The sequence below is a fragment of the Plectropomus leopardus genome, chromosome 19 (assembly GCF_008729295.1).
Source record: "Plectropomus leopardus isolate mb chromosome 19, YSFRI_Pleo_2.0, whole genome shotgun sequence".
Classification (NCBI taxonomy): domain Eukaryota; kingdom Metazoa; phylum Chordata; class Actinopteri; order Perciformes; family Serranidae; genus Plectropomus; species Plectropomus leopardus.
The window spans coordinates 11820747-11844502 of NC_056481.1; the positions used below are offsets into that span (position 1 = coordinate 11820747).

Consider the following 23756-nt stretch of genomic DNA (forward strand, 5'->3'; position numbering starts at 1 on the left):
TTGTTCCATGAAACATGAATGACATTTTTGTTTTACCTTTGAGTGTTTATGGCAAGAGAGTGCCTGTCAATCATTGCAACTCAAATATGGAACATTTGTTAGTTAAAAATTGTTTGGCAAACCCTACTTCGTTTTTGTTTGCTTTACTTCTGTGAACAAAACTCCTCATCCGTCCATCAGCAGGTTGTAGTCTTGGTAAATATCCATACATATTTCACAGCCCTGCAGCCCGGGCCTGAGTCTGAGCAAGAAAGCACCATCTCACCTTTCAGTGAATCGCCTCTGGCCGTTCACTGTGTAGGTTGTGAGGCTGAACACAGTTTTTAAAAATGAATTTGAGGACGGGCAAAAGGTAATGTTGGCCCTTGGTGCCTGAGAAATGAAGATCTTGCCTTAGTTTTTTTTTTTTTTTATGATATTAAAGTCCCACAACTGATAGCCTTGTGGTTTGCCTTGAAACTTGTTTACTTTTCATTTTAGTAATTTAAAATGATGTCAAATATTTATCAGCGTAAAGGTTCGACTCATGAGTCTTGATTTATTTGATTACAATATATTTTCAGTTATTTGTTTTTTTATAAATATATATGAAATTGAGTTAATCCAAAATAATTGTTTTAACAGATAGATACTTACTTACTGCTTAGTTTAGGAATATAATTGGAATTTTTTGAATGACTTTTTTTTCAAGAGAGTAAATAGATTGGTTGTAATCTGTCTTGGATCACCTGTAATATTGACTGCTAATATTAACATTGTCCTTTCAAAAAATCTGACAGAACTTATTTACTAAGATTGGCTGTCTTTCAAAAATATTAATTGCTTTCTGTAGTTCCCTTTTTTCCTGCCAGTCATCATCTGAATTTGCTGAAATGTCATTGTTTTGTTTCAGCAGGCAGTCACTTCACGGTGTGTGTTATCTACGGCGGTTTGTAGTTCTAGTCACACTAGAAACAAACTGTCTCAGATTTAGATTTCAAGGACACTTGCAAAAGAAGGGCTCAGAGGAGAAACAGAGTTTTTCAAGTAATATAAGTTGTGACTATCTGGCCCGAAATTACTGACTCGTTGAACTTTGATTTGTGACTAATTTATTCATACACTCCTGTATAAAATCTAGGCACAAACCATATGAGCACCCCCCATGACGTGATATTCTTGGCCTCGCAAGTGGAAATTTTCAGAGAGCTCTGAGTTCATGACTTTACATGACTTCCCATATCCTAAACACGAGTTCACAAGTTCCATTTGAACACAGCAAATGACACAATGACTTATACTTAAATCAAACAGTATGCATAGCAAATATGTACTTTATGTTGTGAACTTTCCATGGATGCTATTTTCCCGCAATGCAATGAACAGAAAGAATGAGGGAGCTGCTCAAAGCATAAAGTCTTAAAACAGACACTTTTCTTTAACTTGTAAATGCATCGAATCATTTTCTGTATATGCTGTTTCTTTTTGTACACTAACTCATAATCACTTTAATATGCCAATTAATGTCATATGTTGACTTATTATATAGTATGAGTTTAGGAAACGTGCCAATGGTCATGACTCTGGGACACTGAGTCATAGCTCGTATTATTAAAAAAACTCCTGTACTTTTCCTACTATCAGTCAAAATGTTTAAAAGGCCCATCAATTGTTGCAATATCTAATGCTTCGTTGAGTGAATTTTTTATATTAACAACTAAATGCTTGAAGACTGTAAAATGTTTAGTATTTCTACTGTAAACTCTGTACTAGGACTGCTGTCCTAAGTCTTAAGATGCAGTAATGAGTAAGTGCTTTTGCACTCCTGGTTCTGTCACCTGGATGTTAATGTTTTTTTTTTCAGTGGTTAACAAAAGCTGAAGAGACTTTAACATTTTGCTCTGTTACATAGAATATGTTAGTAAATACCCCACATGTGGATTTTGAAGCTTTTACATGTCACAGAAAAAGATGGCTGCTTAAAGGTGACTAAATGAGACTACAGAACGTCATCACATTGATCACAGGTCGACAGCCTCGCTGTGGTGGTGATGCTGAATTCATGCCACTGTGGAGTAGTTAGTCTGTAGCCCAACGTTAGCTTTTTACTTGTGGCAATTGCATTTAAGCTTCAAAAATCATAAAATTGTTTTTAATTTGTGAAGATGATCTTGCTGGACAACGTGTTTAAATATCATAAGCTTCTGTTTGCCACAGCTTTCTGCAACAATCCAAAATCCAGTGGAAAAGTACCTTTGGCTCTTTGAACCAGGGCAACTCCAGCCTCAGTTTGCCCTATGAAAACAAAACCCAAAACATTATCCATGAACCATTCTATATACATTATTTTTTAAAAATTTTGATTAATTGGTTAATCATCTTAAACATGTTTAAAATAATTATGACATTACTCACCAGAGTTCAAACTGATTCTTAAAATAGCTTATTTTGTCTGACCAGCAATCAAAAAACATGTAATTCATTTGAGAGTTTGTAACCAGCAGGTATTTCTTGATATATGGCTTTAACAATTGTTAATCTCTGACCAGTCAAACACACCTTGTCATGTATATCAATATCTGGGTAAATCTGTCCTTTACTGAAAAAATCAAATCAGATAAAGCATGTTGTGTTAATGATGCTTGCTTCAAAAGACTTCTACTTTCCATGTGCTTCACTTGTATGGCAAAGATCTAATTTCAGAACAAGGACCAGTTCTTGAATGTGCGGAAATTAAGTGTTAGTGTTGCTGCCTTAAATAACGATGGGATGTACTGTGGTTTACATGCCTCTTTGGAGCTCTCGCAAGTCGTAATGAGTTTCAATGGGTAATGTGGAAGAGCAGCCACGGGGTGAGGAGCAGAACGGCGCGTTAGTCATTCTGAGTGGGACTCATACTTCTGGCAAGTGAGCAAAGCTGACACCTCCCTTCCCTTTGAGTTGGCACGAGGTGTCTCACTGCTCCTCAACAGAAACCAACAAAGGCCTCATAGACGCCAATAACTAAGAGACATCAAATGTTGGCTCGTCGTGTAGAGAGAATGTGTAAATATATCTTCAAATGTGTCCTCGTGTGTTGTTTTCTCCCAGTCTTTCTTTCTCTCTCCCCCTCTCTTCCCCCGTTGCGGGGGAGTTAGGTTGTTGTCATGAAGCGCTGTTCCTCTGTCGGCTGATCAATATGTTGCTGTTTTTTTTCTCTTTCAGAGGAGAAGACACAGCTGGTTCTAAATGTCGACAAACAGCTTGAAGAAGTCAGAGAGTTGGTATGTCTTTGATCAGTAATTTTCTCCTCTTCCCATTTCCTAAATAATGAATTTGTGGAAAGAGGGAGGGGACAATTTTCACTGGCACCAGACAACAGCACCTGTATTATCCTGGTGGTGACATGACATGCAGACACACACACGCACACACACTTCACATGGCGGAAAGGAGGCTTCCTCCTCACATGATTACTTTCCAGTAATCTGCTTTTAAGTGACACCCCTATGACACATTTCAAGCCATTATCTTGAGGTGGGAGTCTTCATGTTGCTGTTTAAAAATGAGCAAAGTCACCTGACAGAGACAAATTGTTGTTGCAGTTGTCTTGTTATGTCACAGTGATTAGTTTCCTCCAAATCCGCCACAGAGAGACCTGTCTAGCCATGCCTCAAATGTACTTTTACTTCATTCGCCGTGACATCGTTGGGCCCGTGCATGTCGCTGCAATGAAGGGGCGCTCATATTTGATTGTGTATTTATTTACAGAACAGCCTTCCTCTGTCGCAACTTTTATCACGGCTGAGCGACGTGAGCGGGAGGCTTTTTCTTTTTACAATCAACATTGGAACACATTAAAGTTAATGTAGCTGAAGTAACTCGTTTCAGAAAGTTTAATATTTTCAGAGTTTTCACAATTTCTATCTTGAGCAGCTCTGTGTAAGACTTTGCAATACAACATTTACAGAAATGCATAGATGGTAAGAGAATGCTCATTATTAGATAGGGAGGCCTAGATTTTTCAGCATCTGTTCAATCATGCACATCTCACCAGGTTGGTTCCTTAACACTGTGATGTAAATTTGGATCAGAATGAACTCTAAATCTGTCGTTTTTGTGGTTTTTTATATTCCGAATTATGTTTTGGTTGTGACATAGATGGTAAAGTGTGGTAACTGTATGAACTGTGGGTTTTAGCTGGAGCAGATGGACCTGGAGGTGCGGGAGATCCCCATCCAGAGCCGAGCCATGTACAACAGCAGACTGAAGAGCTACAAGCAGGAGGTAGAGAAGCTCGAGAAAGACTTCGTAAGTACTTATAAAATCTTTTTTAATGGTTGGTTGAATATTTAAAATTTCACATGCATCATCAGCATATAGAAAATCCTCTTTTGAAATGCAACTATCAAAATGTGCATCTAAAATATACTATTATGCATGACATACTGTAGTCTCAAGATGCCACCATCTCAAATCCCTTGTGGTTCACACATATCCATTGTTTGCCCCCTCAACCAACCAAACTCCCTCTCTCGCTAACACGCTATCTCTCTCGCTCTCTCTCTCTCTCTCACACACACACACACACACACACACACACACACACACACACACACACACATACAGCCCGACGCTGAAGCTCAGTGGTACATCCACTGAGGTTAATTCTGAGTTCATATTTGAACTTGCAAGTAATGCCTATTGAGAACAGGTTGTGTGTGTTTGTGTTGTTGCTGCAGAATCTGGCCTTGTTTAGTAATTCATAAATCACTGTATGTCTTGACTTGATCTCCAAACTCTATCAAAGCTTAATGAACAGCCTAGCCTTATGGGTCGTTTTGCTTTTAGTCCACATTGTTGGCTACCAATATTACTCAAGGTATTTCACTTAATCAATAATATAGCAGAAATGAGCCGTTGTTAAATGTAATTCCAATTTTTGAGATTTCATTTTTATCTTACTTTTTGTAACCTTTTCTTTAACCCTAAATTGAAAAAAGATCTTTAGTTTGTTGTTTGCATTCAAATCTTAACCTCGCGAAATTATTTATCTTTAATGATATCTTCATTTTTTTTTGTTGTCTGTTATTGTTTTCTGTTGTCAGTTTTGTTGTGCTGGTGCTCACAACACTATAGTAAACCCGTAGTGTAAGTGTAACTGACCTTGAGCTTGTGAGCAGAGTCCCTCCACGAGTCAAATGTGATGTGAAATAAATCCACTACCTTAGATTGGGCTAGAAAAATAAATATTTAAGGTTTAAGGAGGTTTAAGAACTTTTAGATCAGAACGTGAGGGATAGCTGCAGCTTTAAACCCGGTTGTTAATGTGGCTCGAATGAAGTTTTGTTGCGTTTGACTTTGGCCCAATTGACAACAAACCTTTCTTATAACATTAAAATGAATTGAAGGTGTAGCTTTCCTCTCAAATGTTAACTTTTTCTTTATTTTTGTAGGGATGGGAGATATTGAGAAAATCAAATATCACTTTTTTTTAACTAAATACCTCTATTGTTTTTTGGGGGAATATTGGAGGGCGGACTTTCACAAAATATTTACACAATGACATTTTTGATATTGATAATATCATGGCAATATCACAACATCGGTACAATATCCATATATTGCCCAGCCCTATATTGTTGGCTTGCTAATGCTTGAGGGAAAGGATTGCAGGAAATGATGGTGATCATCAACGTATCATTAAAAACTAAATTTTAGATTCTCTGTCTTCAAGTAATGTTGTTATGATACTGGAACTTTTAACTTTGATACTCGATTAACTGATATTTGTTTTTGGATACCATTTTTTGATACCATGTGGAAAAAAAATCTCATTTAGGGAATAAAATTAAAAAAAATCTTAATCAAAATATAAATATAACAAGACTAACATGACAAGGATGACTTTTCTTTTCTTGGTTATTAGCAGGATTATAGCAAACATGAACAATAAGGGAGCGCATGATAGTGCAGCTGGTATATTGATACTGCAGAAAATGAGCACTGAAATTGTTTTAAATATTTAGATTAGAATCGGTGAATCAATATTTTTGACAATACCGCTTCAAAGTAAAGACTAGCAACTATAAAATGTTTTGTGTTCGTTACAAAATAAAATGCAAATTGTAAGAAAAAAACATTTAAACAAAATGGTCTTATCAATGAGAAACTGAATGTTCTTTTTAACCTTTTTTGTGAAATAATGCAGTGAATTATGAGAAAATTCTCATATGTATTTTAACGTTTCATACTACCATTGCCAATGTGCCTACCTGCCACTGACCAACAAAAATAATCTTAATTAAAACCAGCCACTTTTTCACCCTAATCAGTATCTCAAACATTTCTTAATACGTAATGTCATTCACCACCGTTCTTTGTAAATGTGTATTTAATTAAATGTGGGATTATAAAAACATTTCCATCCCAGTCCATCACTGCTCCAACTGCAGAACAAACAAGTAAACACGCATAAACAACCCATTTGGATGGAGATATCATGTGCTAGTGGTCTGTGAGAACACCACAGCGACAAGCTAACCGAGATCACAGGAGGAGATCTCCTAGCCAAGACAGTTTACTTTCTTCGCCATGGGCATTTAATTGGCTGACGATTAATCTTTAACTTTTCTTCTCCCCACACTTACCGTGCTTAATCATCAAGCAGTTAACACCTGCTGTGGCCAGTATTGGTGCAAATTTTTCCATCACTTGCATTTGTACGCCTGTCTTAGGGGCAAAATGAAAAAATGTTTGTTTAACCTGGAAAAAGTTTTAATTTCCTTCAACCACTTAATAAAACAAAATGTTGCACGATTATTTCTTATTTCTACATGTTTGTGTGTCATGGCTCGCAATACTGAAACGCAAAGCAGAAGGTAGCAGTAGGATAGTCCTAGTGGATAAAGAATAAAAGAGCATTGCCCTGCTTGTAGCTGTGACTCCCCAGTTTAACAGAGTCATTTTCATTTTTACACCTCTGTGTGTGGTGTGGTCAGATCAGCGTGCATTTAAACCAGGATCACCCACCTCACACAGTAACATCTAGTACATCTGGTCTCCCGTAAATCTGGTAAAGTGTTCAGAAGGCAAGAACTTCAGCCCCCTCAGATGTGCCTCAGATGTGCCAAATGCTATAGCCGAGCTCAGCCTCTCACTTCCTGCAGGCCCGGGGAGGACATGACACTCGGCTCGAAAGGCGTCTAGTGGAAAAAAGGCAATCTCCTTTCTTTTTAATGTAAAAAGCTCCGGCTTTGTTGTGCTTTCCGTGGATATCAAGGCCTTTCCACTCCCTCACTACCCAAGCTCCCCCCTCAACCCCACCCCCTACTGGCCTCCCATGGGTGTCTCCCCCCTTAACCTGCTCTCTCATCCTCCCATTCACCCGTGGTTTGAAGTCTTCCTACCACCGGTGTGCCAGCTTGAGACCTCATTCTTGCTCCTTTCCAGACAGGGCCCAAGTCGACCTCAGTAACCCAGCCATTTCATCCAGGAAGACAACTTATCAAACGGGCATCCCAAAGGTGTATATATGAGATGTAGCTTTGTTGGCTCTGCCCCGGCAGCTTCATTGCGATAATAGAGGGGACAGTGGGGGTCTTAAAGGTGCTGGGTCGTGACAAACAGGCATTGCAAAGGGGATGCCAGCCTGAGCAAGTCAGAGTGTGAAAAAAAAAATTAAAAGAACAATGAAAATCCCATTTGATGGAGTCGTCTTGTCCTGGTCAGGGGAAGCAGGGATGGCATGGCTCTTAGCAGTGCCTTTGATCAGGCAAAGGAGAGGCCCAATGTAAGCTTAATTTAATGAAATCTATCGGGTAAACAGAGCCACCTTCCTCAAAGGGCCACGCTTGGTCCGTCCCAGTAGGGAAGGTGGGGGTCTGCAGATGTCTGCTGTGTCTCAGAAAACACAATCCACTTTTGAGGATGTGGGTCATATGATAGACCGTTGCTAATTGTAACTGTGTGACGCCACTGACATGGGCCTAATGAGGTGTCCTGTCACTCCAGGAAACTCTATTGTCAGTACAAAGTTTATTATCAAAGCCCTTTCTTTCTTGCCCTTTTTAAAGATGTTCCAGGTTTAGTTGTTAGGTCTTTTCTTAAATATTGTCAGTAAATAGAGACATTTTTTAGTGTTATAGATTTAAGTGAACATGTAGTTAACACTGTGTTTTAATTAGAACTACAACGATTAATTGTGAAGTTGTCAACTATTAACAACCAACTAATTGTTAATCGACTTATCGGTTTGAGTACTTTTTTAAGAATAAACAAGTAAAAATTCTCTGATTCAAACTTCTTAAATGTGAGTATTATCTGGTTTCTTTACTCTTCTGTGACAATAAACATATAAATGTCTTTTGGTTGTGGACAAAAGAGACTTAAAGATGTCATCTTGAACTTTGGAAAAAGACGATTAACATTTTCTCACCATTTTCCAGCATATTAAAGACCAAACAACCAACAGATTAACTGAAAAAGTAACTGACAGATTTATCGACAGAGAAAATAATCATTAGTTGCTGCCGAGCAGAGCTATAGTGATGATCGATTTGTTGTCAGCTATTAAATTAATTGCCAACTAGCCAACTTTTTTTAAAATTGAGACAGTAATCGACAGATTAATCAACAATGGAGAAAAATGTTAGCTGTACCCCTGGCTTTAGCTGATTTTAAATGCCATGACGACATTGTTTAAACAAAATTGAAACAACAATGTCTAACCCTACAGCTTGTTTAGTAAATTAGTTGAATTTGATAAAAGCTTTCCTTGACAGTAGTTACAAGCAACTTTTGCGCTCTTTTCTTAAATACTTCTCAAAGTTAGTAATAACATCTGCATCCTATTTTCAATGCAGCCTTTGGAAGTGTCTCTTCATAATGTGTTGATTTTACTGTCAGGCATTGCTATACCTCCCACGCGCGCTGACTGCTTTGGTTGTTGATCTCTTTTAGCAGCAGATGGCGCTGTTGCTCTAAGAATTTTCTTCCTCTTAAGGTCCAGGACAAGGACAATATTGGGCACGTTTGCCAATTACTTTTGCCTTTCTGATGTATGAGTGGACTTGCTATGATAAATCCTTCCACTTATTACAATGCCTGACCTCATCCTTCATGCTTTGTAATAGAGATTGAAAATAATGTTACCAAAAATGTCCTTGCTGTAAATGCCTTTTTAATACAAAGTGACTTGTAGTAGTCTGGTTTCCAACTTATATTTTCTCTAGTTTGTCTCTGCCCAGTCAAGCTCTGAAAGTTAAATATGGAAGAAAACATAATATGAATGTTAAAGTTCCCTTTCCTTGGGAAAGAGAACTGTAAACATTTCATGCTTAAACTTTCTCATCTACTCTTCCAATTAGTCTTTCTGACATAAGGTATTACTTCTAAAATTTCCCCTAGTTAGGTTATGTTTAAGGTGTTGAATTGAATTCATTTTACTTTCTTTTGTTGTCTTTTCAATATAGCAAAAACACTTCAGGTCCAAATTTGAGAGGCTTTGTGTTCAGTGATCCATGACTCCTTATAATAGTGAATTGTCATTAAATACCAATCTCCGACAAGTTTTATTGTAGAATACTTCACTTTTTTAATTCTCATTCAGTGGGAATGGGTGCAAGTAAAAGTCAAGGCAGTTTTGTCGATAACTCGAGAGATTAATTTATTTTATCATCCCTAATAAAAAGAAAGCTATTGTTGATTTTTCATAATATGCTGTATACTATGTCACCAAATACCATTCATTACCAAGCATCAGTGTTCCTTTTGAAATGCATATCATTACCCGATTTTTTATATGAGATTATTCACAATTCAAAAAGTAATTACGAGATGTGAAAAATATGGTCAACTTTTGAGTCACCGTGAGTACAGTACATACCTTTTTTAAAAGTAAGGTTTTAAAGTTACAATGAAATAATTGTATTCTTTCTCAGTCATTCCTAGCTTCATTCATTCCATTATAGATATTGTGTTTGTGTTATTGCCACTGTCACAGGGATACAACTATCCTCTCCTAATTTCTGATTGTCCACTGAGGTATTGTTTGGAGTTACAGTCACGGTCAAGTGCAACGTCTGGACTGACTTTTTCCTTTGAATAAAAACCTTTCAGATGGAATGCCTCCTAGTGTCTGCCCAGGGAGACAATTAATGCATTTCCAAAGAGAAAGTCAACCTTGAAATATTGAACAGCTTATTTGCCAGGTACATAGAGGTGAATGAAATGAAAAGGCTGTTGGTTCTGATTCCATTTTTTCGTTTCTTGATTTTCTTTTTTTTATGTCTAGATATGAGTTTCACAAGTGGTTATAAGTGACCTTCTAGAGATAACTTGGAATTTAGCTTTCAATTGCAACAAATAATGAGTGCTGTATATAATGAATGGGCTCTTTGGATCTTCTTAAGAACAACTTGTAAATGAGGAGAAATCGTCTGATTGAAATGTGGAAATACAAATAAGATCAGTTAATGATTCAATCGGATGTGTATCAAACAGGAACATACCTCAGACGAGGCCAAGGAAAACTGCCGTAACTCGTGATTTTCATTTGGTCCCCTATTATCGGAATGAATTAACTTGTTGTAGAAGAACTAATGAATGACTCTTGACTTTACCACACACAGCTCAGGCTGTAGTTGCCAGTAAGAATGCTATCACAAGTTTTCCATAAGCCTCTTTTCCTGTTTCCAAACCCCAGAGCTATTTGTTGCCTCAGCATCTGAAGGTCATCCATGATCTGTTCATCATTGGCAATAAATTAACATTTTAGCATTTTAACATTCCAGGGTATTGGAAATGCCATGTGAAGTACAGAGTATTGTCTCTATGTACATGCTGTTCTAGGTTGCAGTTTAGTGTGTGAACTGTTTTTTAGTCTTCACTCAATGACAATTATGTTTATTGTTAATTAATCATTTTTTGATTAATTAGTTGTTAAAATGTCAGAAAAATGTTGATTGGTGTTTCCCAACGCCCAGTTTTTTCCAAAACCCAAAGATATTCCGTTAAGTGTCATAGGGGAGTAAGGAAACCAGAAAATAATCCTAATTACAAAGCAAAATCAGAGAATTTTAACTTTTTTTCTTAAGAAAAATACTTACACAAATTGATTGATTAGTTTTATTGGCATGTGAAATGTCAGAAATTGGTGCAAAAGCCCAAGATGGCGGAAAATATTCACATTTAAGAGGCTGAAATAGCAGAATTTTAACTTTCCAAACTCATTAATCTGTTATCAAATTAATTTGCAAAAAATGTAATAGATGACAACTTATTAATCATTTGTTGCAGCTGTTCAGGGCTGCAAGTAACAATTATTTTCTTTGTCAATGAATCTGTCGATTTTTTTTTCTCAATCGATTAGTTGTTTGGAAATTTTAGAAAATGGAAAATGTCAATTACTTTTGACATAAGACGATGAAGTCCCCCAATTTCCAGTTTTGTCCACAACGCACAAATATTCAGTTAACTGTCACAGAGGAGTTAAGAAACCAGAAAATATTCACATTTAGGAAGTTGGAATCAAAGTAATTTTTGTTTCTCTTAACCCCCCCGCCCCCCCAAACAAACCTCAAAACTGATTAATCGATTATTAATTTGTTGCCCATTACCTTACTAGCTGACTGTCTATTAACTGATTAATCATTGCAGCGCTACACTCGAAGCATACTAATAACCTTGATATGTATTTAGAGAACACCCCTCCAAATATTGCCAAAAAGATGAGAATAAAACTCCATTTAGGTGCTGTATGAATATTTATGGTCGTTTTTATAAATAAGTGGTCACGGACAATTCAAGGTTGTTGAGACTATCCAACTTTAGCAGATAGTGGCCATAAACTCATTATGTTTGGTACAATTAACAACCTAAATGGAGAAGGAAGAGTTTGCAAAGTCATTTATCCGAAAGTTGTGTATTCGTCTTAAGAAGCTCCTAAATCATAAACATCGTTTTTAAAACCAGATGCTGATAATTATGTTGAGATTTAGGTTTTGATGGGAGATTTAAGGAATGCTGTACTTCTGCACACTGGAACCACACTAGCAGTAATAAATAAATTAGCCTTGTTGTAATCCATCTTGAAGGGTTCTTGTTGTTTGCCCCCTGTCCTCGTTATGTTGACTCCTGCATGCAGACAACATGACAAACCAACATTAGTTGGATGTAAGACACTCTAAATCGCCTTAGGTTGCCTCGGCTTACTTGTTCTTATTAAACATAGAGGAGTGAAGGCAGATTGACTCTTTTCATGATTTGTTGCTTAACAACCCATCAATGACACCAAAGTCTAATCACCCATAACCAGTTTTGAAAGGACTCCCCCAATTGACAGGGATTTTTCCCGTATATTTTTTCTCGGAGTGCAGATTTAAGATGTAAACAAATAGATCTTCTTCTCTTCTTATGAATTGTGGCTTTCATTTGGAAGTTGTTGTGCACAGTATGTCTTCTTCGAGCCCTTTGTGGATTTGTGGCGTTGGAGGCTTTTCCATGTCCTCTTTATGGACACGAAGATGGGATTCATTTGCGGATTAGCCTTTTTTGTCACTCAAGTTGAAACCATTTTTCATGGGTTTGATGGTGTAATGGCAGCAGTGGGTCAAATCTGGGTTGAAGGACAGTGTCATAATAAGGACAAAAGGATGTGTTGTCCAGAAGTGCCGTGTTCATATTTGATTATCAGAAAAATTCCAATGAAACACAAAATGTCACCATGTGCAATAGTTTAAAGTATTATTAAACATAAATTAAAACACAAGTTTTTTTTACATGTTTAAATTAAAGGTGACACTGTCTCCTAACCAGCCACACTTAAATGTGCTGGTTGTTTTGTTATTTCCTGACTTATCATAAATACGTAATTCTAGTAATCATTTAGTTTCCAAATGGAGATTTTCTTGATGGTTGATTGGTATGTCTTTAATGCTCACAATGCCGCTTTTGTTCAAGTACGGGTGGTTATGTCACTCCATGACTTCAGATGTGATGACAGTTTAGCATCAAGAGGGGATTCTACAATAGTCTTCAGCGCCATTGTTACTATAAAACCCTTTTTTTAAAACCAAAATTTTCTTAAATCTTATCCCATTGCCAGATGCCTTGCAGTAGTCGAGTATGCCTCTTTGCCAGAAAACAGGGTTAGTAAACATTAGAAAGCAGCATGGAGGCCAGTGAAAATGTTGCAGTGGTTACTCATTTCTTTTATATCTGTTATTTATTACATCTTCTTTTAAAAATTTAGTGCTGAGTAATTTTGAACAATTTCTGAGTGCTGCTAAGACAGAGCTGGCTTAAATTTATGGTGGTGTGCCATTGCATTGCGCAGCAAAAAATATTAGAGTGTTGATCTCATATTTCTATCACTACCAATTGGAGCCGATCAGAGCTGAAGCCGATAAATACCCGTGGCTACTGCAGAGCCATTTGTCCCGGGAATTAATGCCAATTGTAACCTTTCTCATTAATGTCAAATGGTAGTGGGGATTTTTTTTCCAGTGGGAAAGGTTCTTAAAAGTGTATTTTCAAGTTAAATTAAGAAGGGATGCACAACAATATTGGCATGTAATCAGTATCAGCAAAAAAAAAAGACTAAATTAATAAAATAAATAATGAATAATAATGAATAAATAAATAATGCCTAATAAAATAGGCATCAGCCTAAAATAAACTTTGCTGCTGACATGACAGGCCTATATGATTATTTCAGTTTAATTATGCAACCTTGATAGGTCAAATTCACCCTGGTTGTGGTTATTCTCAGGGTTGCCAAGGGAGTACATCATTCAAACTGATAAATTAGGCTGAATTTTTTGGTTGTTTTGGTTGAAAATGTCACATAAAATGTATATGACATGTTTTATACATAAACCTCAATTGAAGTACTTTTTTTATTTTGCCCAATGAATGTGTACATCACTACAAGAGAGACTTGATGTTCTATGCAATTAGGTAGAAAAAAATGTCGTGAAACGCAATAGGCTATTGGCCAAAATGAGTTTAAACAAATATCGGCATTTCGGGTATCTGCAAAAATTCACTACTGTGCATCCCTACAGGCACTGTTAATGACCACTAGAAGAATTATAAAGAGAAGTCCTCAATGCTGGAAAAGCAGGAAGTCTTCACATTAGTGTTATTATTATTTTGTCCAGACCTGACATCTAAGTTACAGGAAATATAAGTACAAAATTATCCTAAAAAGATTTTTGCCAACCCTTTTTATGAATATAATAAGCATTAAGATAAGTGTCACAGACAAGGAGAAGTCGGAATACATTTTTGGGGACATTTGCTTTGCTGTCATCCTTATTACGAGTTTTGTGGTCATTAACAGGATGAGTTCTTGTCAGTAGTCGACTCGCAGAAATCACATAGCCTGTAATTTGTAAGCAGATCACCCCCGACTCCTTCTCCGTCTCTTTATGTTAACACTTGTCTGTATGGACGGGTGTATCAGCATTATGCCTGGAGCACAGGTTTTTTTTTTTTTTGTTTGGCAGTGTGCAAATTCGGCCGTTATCCTTCCACGCGATCGTTTCCTCTCTCGCTTATCTCTCCTGGCCCCTCCAAAGTCGCCGTACTTCCACACACACTGACAGCGATCAGTATAGCTTTCAGACGCTTGTCTGGCTGAGTCTGCCATGAAGCGAAGGCCCTCCCAGGTCCCCTCGCTGTCCTCGGGGCTTGTGTGATTGAGTGACTGGAGTGAGTGGGGGCCAAAGATAATAAGGGGGAAAATATAAAGACATGGGGCGATGATATGATAACACCCCCTTCCTCCTCCTTCCCCCCTCCCCCCTCTTTTTTTTTTACTCCCCTTTCCACCTCCCCTTCACTTCTCCTTCTGTTCTTCTTTCTGTCCTACCCCCGATTTCCGTGCACCGAGCCTGTCCCACGCAGTAGTGTAAACCAGAAGTGACATGTGACACCCACTCCCCAGTGATGTGCTGACAAGCGGGTACTAGAATAGGTGACAATGTTTTCTTTTTTGCCAGACTGGCTTAAGTATGGTGAAGGGATTCATGAAGTATTTATGAAATATATTATGAATCATTGGGTCTGTGTTTTTCCTCTGTATTTTAGGCAGTGGCATTTGCTTTTTAATAAGTAAGGCTCAGAGAAGGCGAAAGTGAGGAGTGGAGTAAATAGAGGAAGAACTCTTTACATTGCATCTTTACTGGCGTTTTCTTTATAGTTAAAGCTCCGTGTTTACAAATGTTTTAACCCCTGCTCGCACCCTCTTCACACACACACGCAGACATACAATTAAACTTAGTTTCTCCCTCTCATCCTAAGTGTTTCTAATGAGCGAGCATGCCAGAAAGAAAGGGAAAGTGGGTTTTTTTTGCTCTCAGCGACCAACAATTTTGCCTTTTCTCTGGTGTTTTTTGAAGCCTGCAGTGGAATCTGGCTGTGGCCTTGATCAGAATTACATTGTGGAAGATGAATTAGGGTTTCTTTTTCAATTATCCCAGAGGTTGGCCACCATTAGAGCATCAGCCTGCTCCTGCAGTGAGACTAAACTCTTTAGTTTTGTTCCCATCATTACCATAGAGCACTTGTTTGTTCTGCGTTGTCAAACTTTTTGTATGTTTTTTGCCTTTGTACATTTTTATTTGTGAAACGATCTGTTTCACATAACACAGTCTCCGCTTTAAGTGCTCGTATCAAATGGACAAAAAATCCCAGTAGGAAAAAAAATCTGTTGCCCATTCAAAAAAAACAATCAAATTACAACATAGCTCATTAAATTAATGTTATTTATGTAATTTTTACTTTGCAGTGGTCTTTTATATATTTTCTGCTACTTTTTCTTTGAAGAATGAACTGTAGATTATTGTTTTTGTGAATTATTTAACTCCACTATTTATTCCTGGGTTGCTCTTTTTGGTATGCTTTAATTTTTTAATCTGCCTAAGAGGTGTAAGCATGTCTTCTCTGTAGCCTTCACTTGGCTATTTCTCATAATTATTTTTGAACTTCTGTTGTAAATTCCAGTACAAAACCTGCAGACTCCCAGGAAACTGGTAAGTGTATTGGGAAGTTCAGGAGGGCACATGTTGGAAGGGCTTTGGAAGGGGGCCTTACTGGCCTCATCAGCATTTGAATGTGTTCTTGCTACTGAAATAACAAAGTATACATAAATATATAGAGATAATGATCTGGCTAAGTCCCTATATGTGCTGCCGTATTCTTATGTTAATGAGCCAGCCATTCAGCACCAACAATGGTCACATTACAAGAAAAGGCAAAGCAGTGAAGGAGATAGTCTTCTGTGCGTGTCCACTGACGGACGCGCACATGCTCAGCAGGCCCGACTCTGCTCCCTTTGTGTCTAGGTTTTTTTTATTTTTTTTATTACATTTTTCAATTTTAGATAACACTCCAAGAATAGACATCAAACAAAAATGAATCATAAATCGAGGTCAGGAGTGAACCTCTTTCCAAAGCAGAGAAAGGGTTAAAAGTGAAGGTATTTCTTTCTTTAAAAAAGATGGGAAGACTGATAGGAGAGGAGCTCTTCTCAGCAGAGGGTTCAGTGAACCATATGTAGGTAGCCACAGGCTAATGGGCCGGTTGGTCCCTGGCTTGCCAGGTATCCTGCATTGCACATCTCCGAACACCCCCCCTCCTCCTCCACACACACTTTCTCTCTCCTCGTCATCCTCCAACACCCACCTCTCCCACCCCTCCCACCTTCACTCTGTGAAAATCCCTCCTCCACTTTCCTCTAATCTCACCTTTTTCTCTGGTGCTGACCCGGGGAGGCCCACTTTATTCCCCACTGCACGCCAGAAGCCAGCGTTGTGATCGGAGCCCGAGCCCCTGCGCTGGTTCCCCCTCTCCTCTCCTCTCTCCTTGCCCTGGCTGCCCGCCTCCCCGACGGCTCTGCTCTATTGATTTACTCCTCCAACCAATGCTGTCTGTCTCTGTTTTGCACCACCAGCACCTCGATCCCTCATCTCTATAACCCTCCCTTCTTTCCCCATTTTTCCTCTCTTTCCCTCTCTCGCTCCCTTCTTCCTTTTCACACTTTCTTTCTTTCTGTCCCCTCCTTGGGCTAAGGGAGAAAACCTGACAGAAGACGAGAGAAGGAGGGAAAGAGAGATGGAAGGACGGGGGTGTGGGAGGGGAAACGGGGCCTTTGATTTTTCATTAGAAGCGCCTCCATATTTTAATATTGGGTTTAATCGGGCCCTCATGCCTTAAAGAAATAACCATTGAGAGATGATCCCTCGGCCTTCAAAAAGTATATGGCGCTTCTTCAATCAAAGCCCTCCTCGAATTTGCTCTTTTGTTTGGAGTTCACTTGCAACCCCCCCACCCTTCCTCCTCTCTTCTCTTGCCGCCTCTCGGCCTCTTGCTTTGTGGGTACAGTCGTTAGGCTTATTGACTGATCTCGGCTGTACTTAGCAATAGAAATGACTTTGACAGGGAAATACACCACCGGTATCACAGAGGTACGAGCATGAAAGGCCTCTATCAGAATAGTGTACTCTTTCACCAGCTAGGTAATTCCCCCCAGAGATAAAAAATGTTTACTTGTGCTGTAATATAAAAGAATTTCATAGATTCAGGGATACAATGTGGAAATAAGAATTTAATTTTATATTGAATTGAACTAATAAGAGAAGTTTTTTCACAGTTGCCTCTGACCGTTTTTTGAAACTGATACTCTCCGTCGCCCTTAAAACCGGCTCCTCACCTCAAACCTGTTAAGATATGTCACAAACTCATTTATTACCTTGCCTCGGTTGATCATTCACCTTTATTTGTGTTTTCGACAATGACTTCTCCGAGACTCCTTCAGGTTTTCCATGCAAGTGGAACACAATGCCGTGTGCGTGGAAGCCACCAAAGCACCAACCTGTGAGCTAATGAGAGGCCCCATGCTGTTATCTAAGGCTCCGGCTTCTCTACCACTGCTGCACTTCTATTAGGGGAGAGAACACACACCGGGCTACCGTTCACATATGTTGCGCGTTCTCTAAAGGAGGTTTCCCCGGGATGCAAAGGCTTGTAGAAGCCTCCGTCGTTCAGACAGTGGCTCGCAAGCACGCGCGTGCACACCCACACAAACACACGCAGAAGCGGAGGATTCGATGGCACCAAAGACCGCAATAAAACAAAGGCACAAATGACACCCTCCTGTGACAATCCCAATTGCAGCTACTTGCCTTTGTCTGATAATATATCAAATGCATTAAAAAAGAGCACTTACTTAATTGAACAACCTCTCCCAATTTGTTTGTGTTAAAGGAGAGTAGAAGACACTAGACAACAATTTGTGTGTGTTTTCCTTTGTGCTGTGTGTGTGTGTGTGTTAAACCCCTGCCAAGCAGAGATGCATTATTTAAGATGCTGTTGTGATACTTGTGCCTGCTTAAAGGTCTCAGCTTCCTTTTAACGCCATGCCGCATCGGTCCACCTCTGCCCCCGCTTGTGGGAGGGGGAACCAGAGTGGGACCTGCTGGTACTGGTCCACACATCACCTGGGAAAATATCACAGCAGGGGGAGGAAAGGGAGTGATATGGATAACCTTTGAGTTTAGCACACATTCTTGTGAACAGAAAGACATTTTATTACTAGTGGTGGCAGAAAAATTGTTACAGAATAGGATCGCGATATTTTTGCGCACCAATATTGGATCGATAAATGGATGTCGCATTTATTTTTTTTTATGATGTAAATTATATCAATATTACAAATACAAATTAAACTTTTTGTTGCCTACTAAAAAAATTAAATCAGTTGGTTTTTTTAGTCCACCAAATAATTTATTGCAATAAAAATAAAGTGAGATGAACAGACTGAAAACTTAATGTTATTAGATAAAACCTTCCTTTTCCTTCTGGGTCATTATTTGATAAAAAGGTACTTTTTCAGAATATATTACAATATATTTTATTGCAATACTCAATATGTTGCAACACATTTAAAATCACAATAATATTCTATCGTGACTAAAGTATCTGTGATAATATCAGGCCTCTAGTGATTCCCACCCCTATTTTAGTTTAGACTTTTGTGTTTTTTTAGTTTTTTAAAAATATGTTTCAATTTGTGCCCACCTGAACGTTTGTTTTTTAAAACAGTGGTTTTGATATGTTCCCACATTCTCAGAGCAGCTCTAACAGCGAATAAAATAAAAGGTAGAATCCCAGTTTCAGACCAGCACACGGAGCAGGACATAAGTGTTATTGGGTCTAAATTTGGAAATGCCCAGCTGCTCAACTACTGCTGAAAAAGCCTGTAATGGAACGCAGTATTGTAAATTGAATATGGTTAATTACTCTTCATGCTATGCCACCAGCCGTGTGTGCAGGGCGAAAAGGAAAAAGCTCGGGGAAAGTGGAGGGAAAAAGCGTCTGCAGAGGAACTTCAGGGCCCCTCATTACACTCTGCCCCTGGGTATTTTTACGCCTTTTATTTCCCATCTAATGAACTGTTTACATTTTTCAGCTTTCCAGGCGCCACAATTATTTGCACTTGTCCTTGTGTCACTCGATGCACTGGGCAAAAAGCAAGGAGGAGAGTTGGAGGGCATTGAAATGTGTATATGAATCTCGCTTTATTTGATTTTAATTATAGCAATTTTTTTTTGGTAGATGGGGAACTTTTCTTTTCCGTGATTGTTGAGTGCTTGAAATTAAGAGAGGTCATTGTTTTATAATCATCAATACATTTTCTGTAAACAGATGTTTTTTGAGATTTTCTTTCTTCTTCCTGGTCTATGGAGGAACTTAAAAATCGTCATGTTAATTTAGGCAATATATACTCATGCATGCCCATATACTAGAAAGAAATTGCACACAAAGGAAAGATCCATATATTTGCTATAATTAAATAAATATCATTTGCTGCTCAGAGGATTATGCCAAACTGATTTGCATATCTGATATGAATTGTTATGCATGCATATGTAATTACATTTTGATGGGTAAAGAAGAGTAGTGTTTTTTTCCTCCGTTGCTATCCATGTCAACAGTGGTAAAACGTGTGTTTTTGACAGGACACCAGCACCTCCATCGCTTGCATTTGACGGGATGTGTAGAGTTTTTAAAGGCAGGCCACTTTGCATAAAGTTAAGATGTACCTTTGTACTTTTCTTGTGTGCTTCCGGGAATAGAAGCAAATTCTCACCCAAGATTAAAAAAGTGACAAAAGACAGACCTTTCAAAAGGATTAAAAAAAGCTCCTTTTTTTTCTTTTCTGAGCAATAAGGTATCTTCTGAAAGCGCTCATTCTTTTTTAGATTACAAAGCCTGATTAGCTGGTTTCGTCTTAAGATGTGGAGCTCAGTCTTTACATACTGTAACCAGAATGAGAGAGTTTCAATGCATTTTCTTTATAGAATAGATGGTTTTTCACTACAGGTATCTTTTATCTGCTTTCCTGACCTCAAGAGTCATCCTGTTGTCACTTAGCAATTTTTTTTTTTTTTTGCATAACACCCCTAACTTATAATCAAAATTCGCTCCTGTATTAAGCAGTCAATATTGCACAGCTGTTTATGTTTCACATCAAATGAGAAGGCAGTAATCACTCAGGAATCTGTTGTTTTCCTGAGGGGGAATCCAAAAACCGGAGTGTATACTGTGGGTACAGGGGAAGTAGCGGCACACTTTCATTTCAATGACATTTTCCATTCTTTATACTTTTCCTTTGTTATCTACACTGTTCTCATTGCAGAAACGCTTCATACATTCATCTGTAACAGACAGCTATTTAGAAATACCAAAAAATCCCTGCATATGGTTTGAAGGCGACGTAAGCCTTAACATTCAAATCAATGCTTCTCCCAGGCTTCCTCGTCTCAATTACTGGTGAAGTCGTCTTTCCCCCTAAGTTGCACTGCAGATCTTTAAGATGAAACTCGACTTAAATGGAATATGTGGGTGTTTTCCTGGCAACAAATATCTGTGTGTGTATGTGTGTGTGTGTGTGCCTTGTGTACAAGTGTACGTTGCTGTCTTCAAATTGATGCTTATTGTCTGTTTGGTTTTACTCACATCTGAAATTCCTTTTAAATGTCCTGACAGCAGCTCAGTGACCACTTATTTCCCTCTGCACAGAAGAAAAATTACTGACACTAGAATTGATAAAATTAAGTTACATTCAGGGTGACTGCGGGTGCTTAAAAAGCCTTAAAATGCTTAAATTAAATTTTATTTTCAAGTTTTAGCCCTTAACAGTTATTAAATAGTAGTCATACATTTTTATTTCTGACGTTGTAATTCCCATATCTAATTTTATTTATCCAGCTTCTTTTTTTTAATTCTTTTCTTCTTTTTTGTGAACATGAGTCAAGCTCTTCTGGGCGTCTAAGGTTGTCTTTTACTTTATATTTGCACTTACCTGTTGGAAAAAATGTAGATTAACCCAACTCACTCTATGCCTACATAAAAACTACGTATATACTACTAAACCTTTATACTTAAATGCACTGTCTAAATAAGAAAAGGAGGACCGTCCAAAAATCTTAAATCTTAAGTTTTAAAAAATCATCTTGAAAAAGTCTTAAAAGCCATTAAATGTATGTGTCTGATACCTGTGGACTCTCCAGTTACATTTTTAGCTTATCTTATTTTTTTTTAGGACAAAATATGTTCACTTTATGTGTTAATATACATTTTTTTGATGTCACCTATGTTTTTTCATAGCGTGCCATATCTATCACTTTTAGTCAAAATTGTTAAGGAAACAAACTGATTTGATTTTTTAAAAACTTAGTTTTACCTAGTTTTTCTAGATCTTTTGGTATTAATTGTAATTGTCTTCCAACAATTATCGCTAACTTAAAAGTTAACTATTTGACTTGACGCGTTGTATGGCACAATCACAAAACAATTACAAAAACATCTTAAAAGCACATTTTGACACAGTGCTCCTGTGTAATGTGTGTTCAGGGGAGGGGGGCAACATTGTGTTTTATTTTCAGTCCGTGCTGCCGATCTTCTCTCTTCCCCACAGTGGGCGTTCTGTGGTTAGCTTAGGTCCCCGCGGTTGAGTATTGTTTGGGTGCGCTCTTTATCTAATGGGTTTTGTGGCCTGGGTCAATCAGGCCCTCAGTCTAGTCAGTAATTACTCCAGAGAACTGTGGCCCTCACCATCACGATAATAACAGCCAAATCACATCAGCCATGACTTTCCACTCAGTGCTCCAGATTATGAGGAGAGACAAATAGCAAAAAAAAAAAATCAACTGGCTTGCTTGTGATTGGTTCCAAAGTTATTTCAATCAAGGAACTTGATATCATCACACATGAGGTTAGAATTGCCTTTTTCAAGTTTGATTTGTGCTTCTCTTACGGACGGTAGCATCAAAGTGCTGCATGCGATAGCTTCTTCAAACTTTTCCTGATAATAGAAAGATACTGGGGAAAGGATACTGTATTTGAGGAACAAAAAATGTCCCCACCAGGTAATTGGTGTTCCTCCACTGATTCCCTTACTTTGTTTTATTTATTTAGAGTCGAAAACTAAGTAAATATAGACAATAGAAAGAATTCGTGTTGAGAAAAAGTGATATTTTCATTCCTGTGCTGGTGTTTGTCTTTGATTTTGCCCACCTCCTGCAGCCCACCTAGAAACCCTGTCAAGGCAGGGAGAGAAAGCGAAGGAGGCTTAGTAAACACTTTCTGTGTCTGCTGCTGGTGTGTATTTAGTTTAGAGGGCATGCCAAGAGGCTGTTTTTCCATGGGTCGGGCGTCTGTAAACAAGCGGTACAACGGCAGCCCACTCTTCGACAATCGGAGGTGGCACACTCTGAAGTGTGTATGAAATGTGTGTGTCTGAGTGTTTGTCTTTTTGGGTTCCTTTTTTTTTTTCTTTTTGGACATGGCATTCCCTCTTATTCAAGCTCTATCTGGAGACAGAGGAAGAGAGAGAGAGAGGGTTTCTCTCTGTGTGTGTGTGTGTGTGTGTGTGTGTGTGTGTGTGTGTGTGTTAGAGAGAGGCAACCCCAAATCCGATGGGCCGCCAATGGGTGATGAATTATTCCCTGTCTGAGTCTCAGCATTGGTGTTATCACAGAGCCTGCCACTGCACTGGGATGACAGCGGTGACAGCCCCCAGAAAAGATTTAGCGCTGACAAGTGATACTTCCTCATAATACATCTCCCTGGTCCTCTCCCCTGTCCCCCTGTTCCACAATCTCTCCATGCACACAAGATGAGGTTTTTTATCCCTCAACTTATATTTGTTTAAGTGGGCAAGGTGGGGGGCTCTTTGCCATCACTTCTGTGGCACAAGTGCACTAGGTACAGTAGATCACCTTGGAGGGGAGGCATGGGCACAAACCCAGACGTGCTTGTTTTCAGTACATGTCTTTTTGGGGCACACACTCAGACTCGCACACATACACACAACCTGCAAGTGTATGACTCAGTTTGTCACCAAGTTCCATTAGGGGGCTCTCGTGCTTAAGGAATGCCTGTTGTGTTTTTGCATCAACAACAGTACTAAGCCATATTTCCCCACTTGTTTTCTCTTTTTCTCTCCCCTGTTTCCCCCTTCTCTTCTTCTTTTTGTCCTTCTTCCTCCTCCCCCTGCAGAAAAGGTCACGTATTGCCTACAGTGATGAGGTGCGCAACGAGCTCCTGGGGGATGACGCCAGCTCCTCTGAGAACCAGGTGAGGCACTAATCAGGGGGGCCCAAACGACACCAGTGTGGGTGGCTGACTGGCCCCAAGGGGTGAGGAGGTGGGCCCCTCGTAGGGGCCATCGAGAGCCGAAACCACAGTATTGTCACCAAGTCATGCGGAAGGAACACTGTTTAATGCAA

The 23756-nt window shown here is 38.7% G+C and overlaps 1 protein-coding gene across 4 annotated transcripts in view; it reads left to right on the forward strand.

The window, feature by feature from the left end:
* vti1a (vesicle transport through interaction with t-SNAREs 1A) overlaps window positions 1-23756 on the forward strand; it is a 143824-nt gene that overhangs the window by 3443 nt on the left and 116625 nt on the right. For all 4 annotated transcript variants that reach the window (XM_042507706.1, XM_042507707.1, XM_042507708.1 and 1 more), the window contains exons 2-4: window positions 3184-3242; window positions 4159-4269; window positions 23527-23604. In XM_042507706.1, coding sequence (XP_042363640.1) covers window positions 3184-3242; window positions 4159-4269; window positions 23527-23604 — 248 coding nt within the window. The remainder of the gene's footprint in view (window positions 1-3183; window positions 3243-4158; window positions 4270-23526; window positions 23605-23756) is intronic.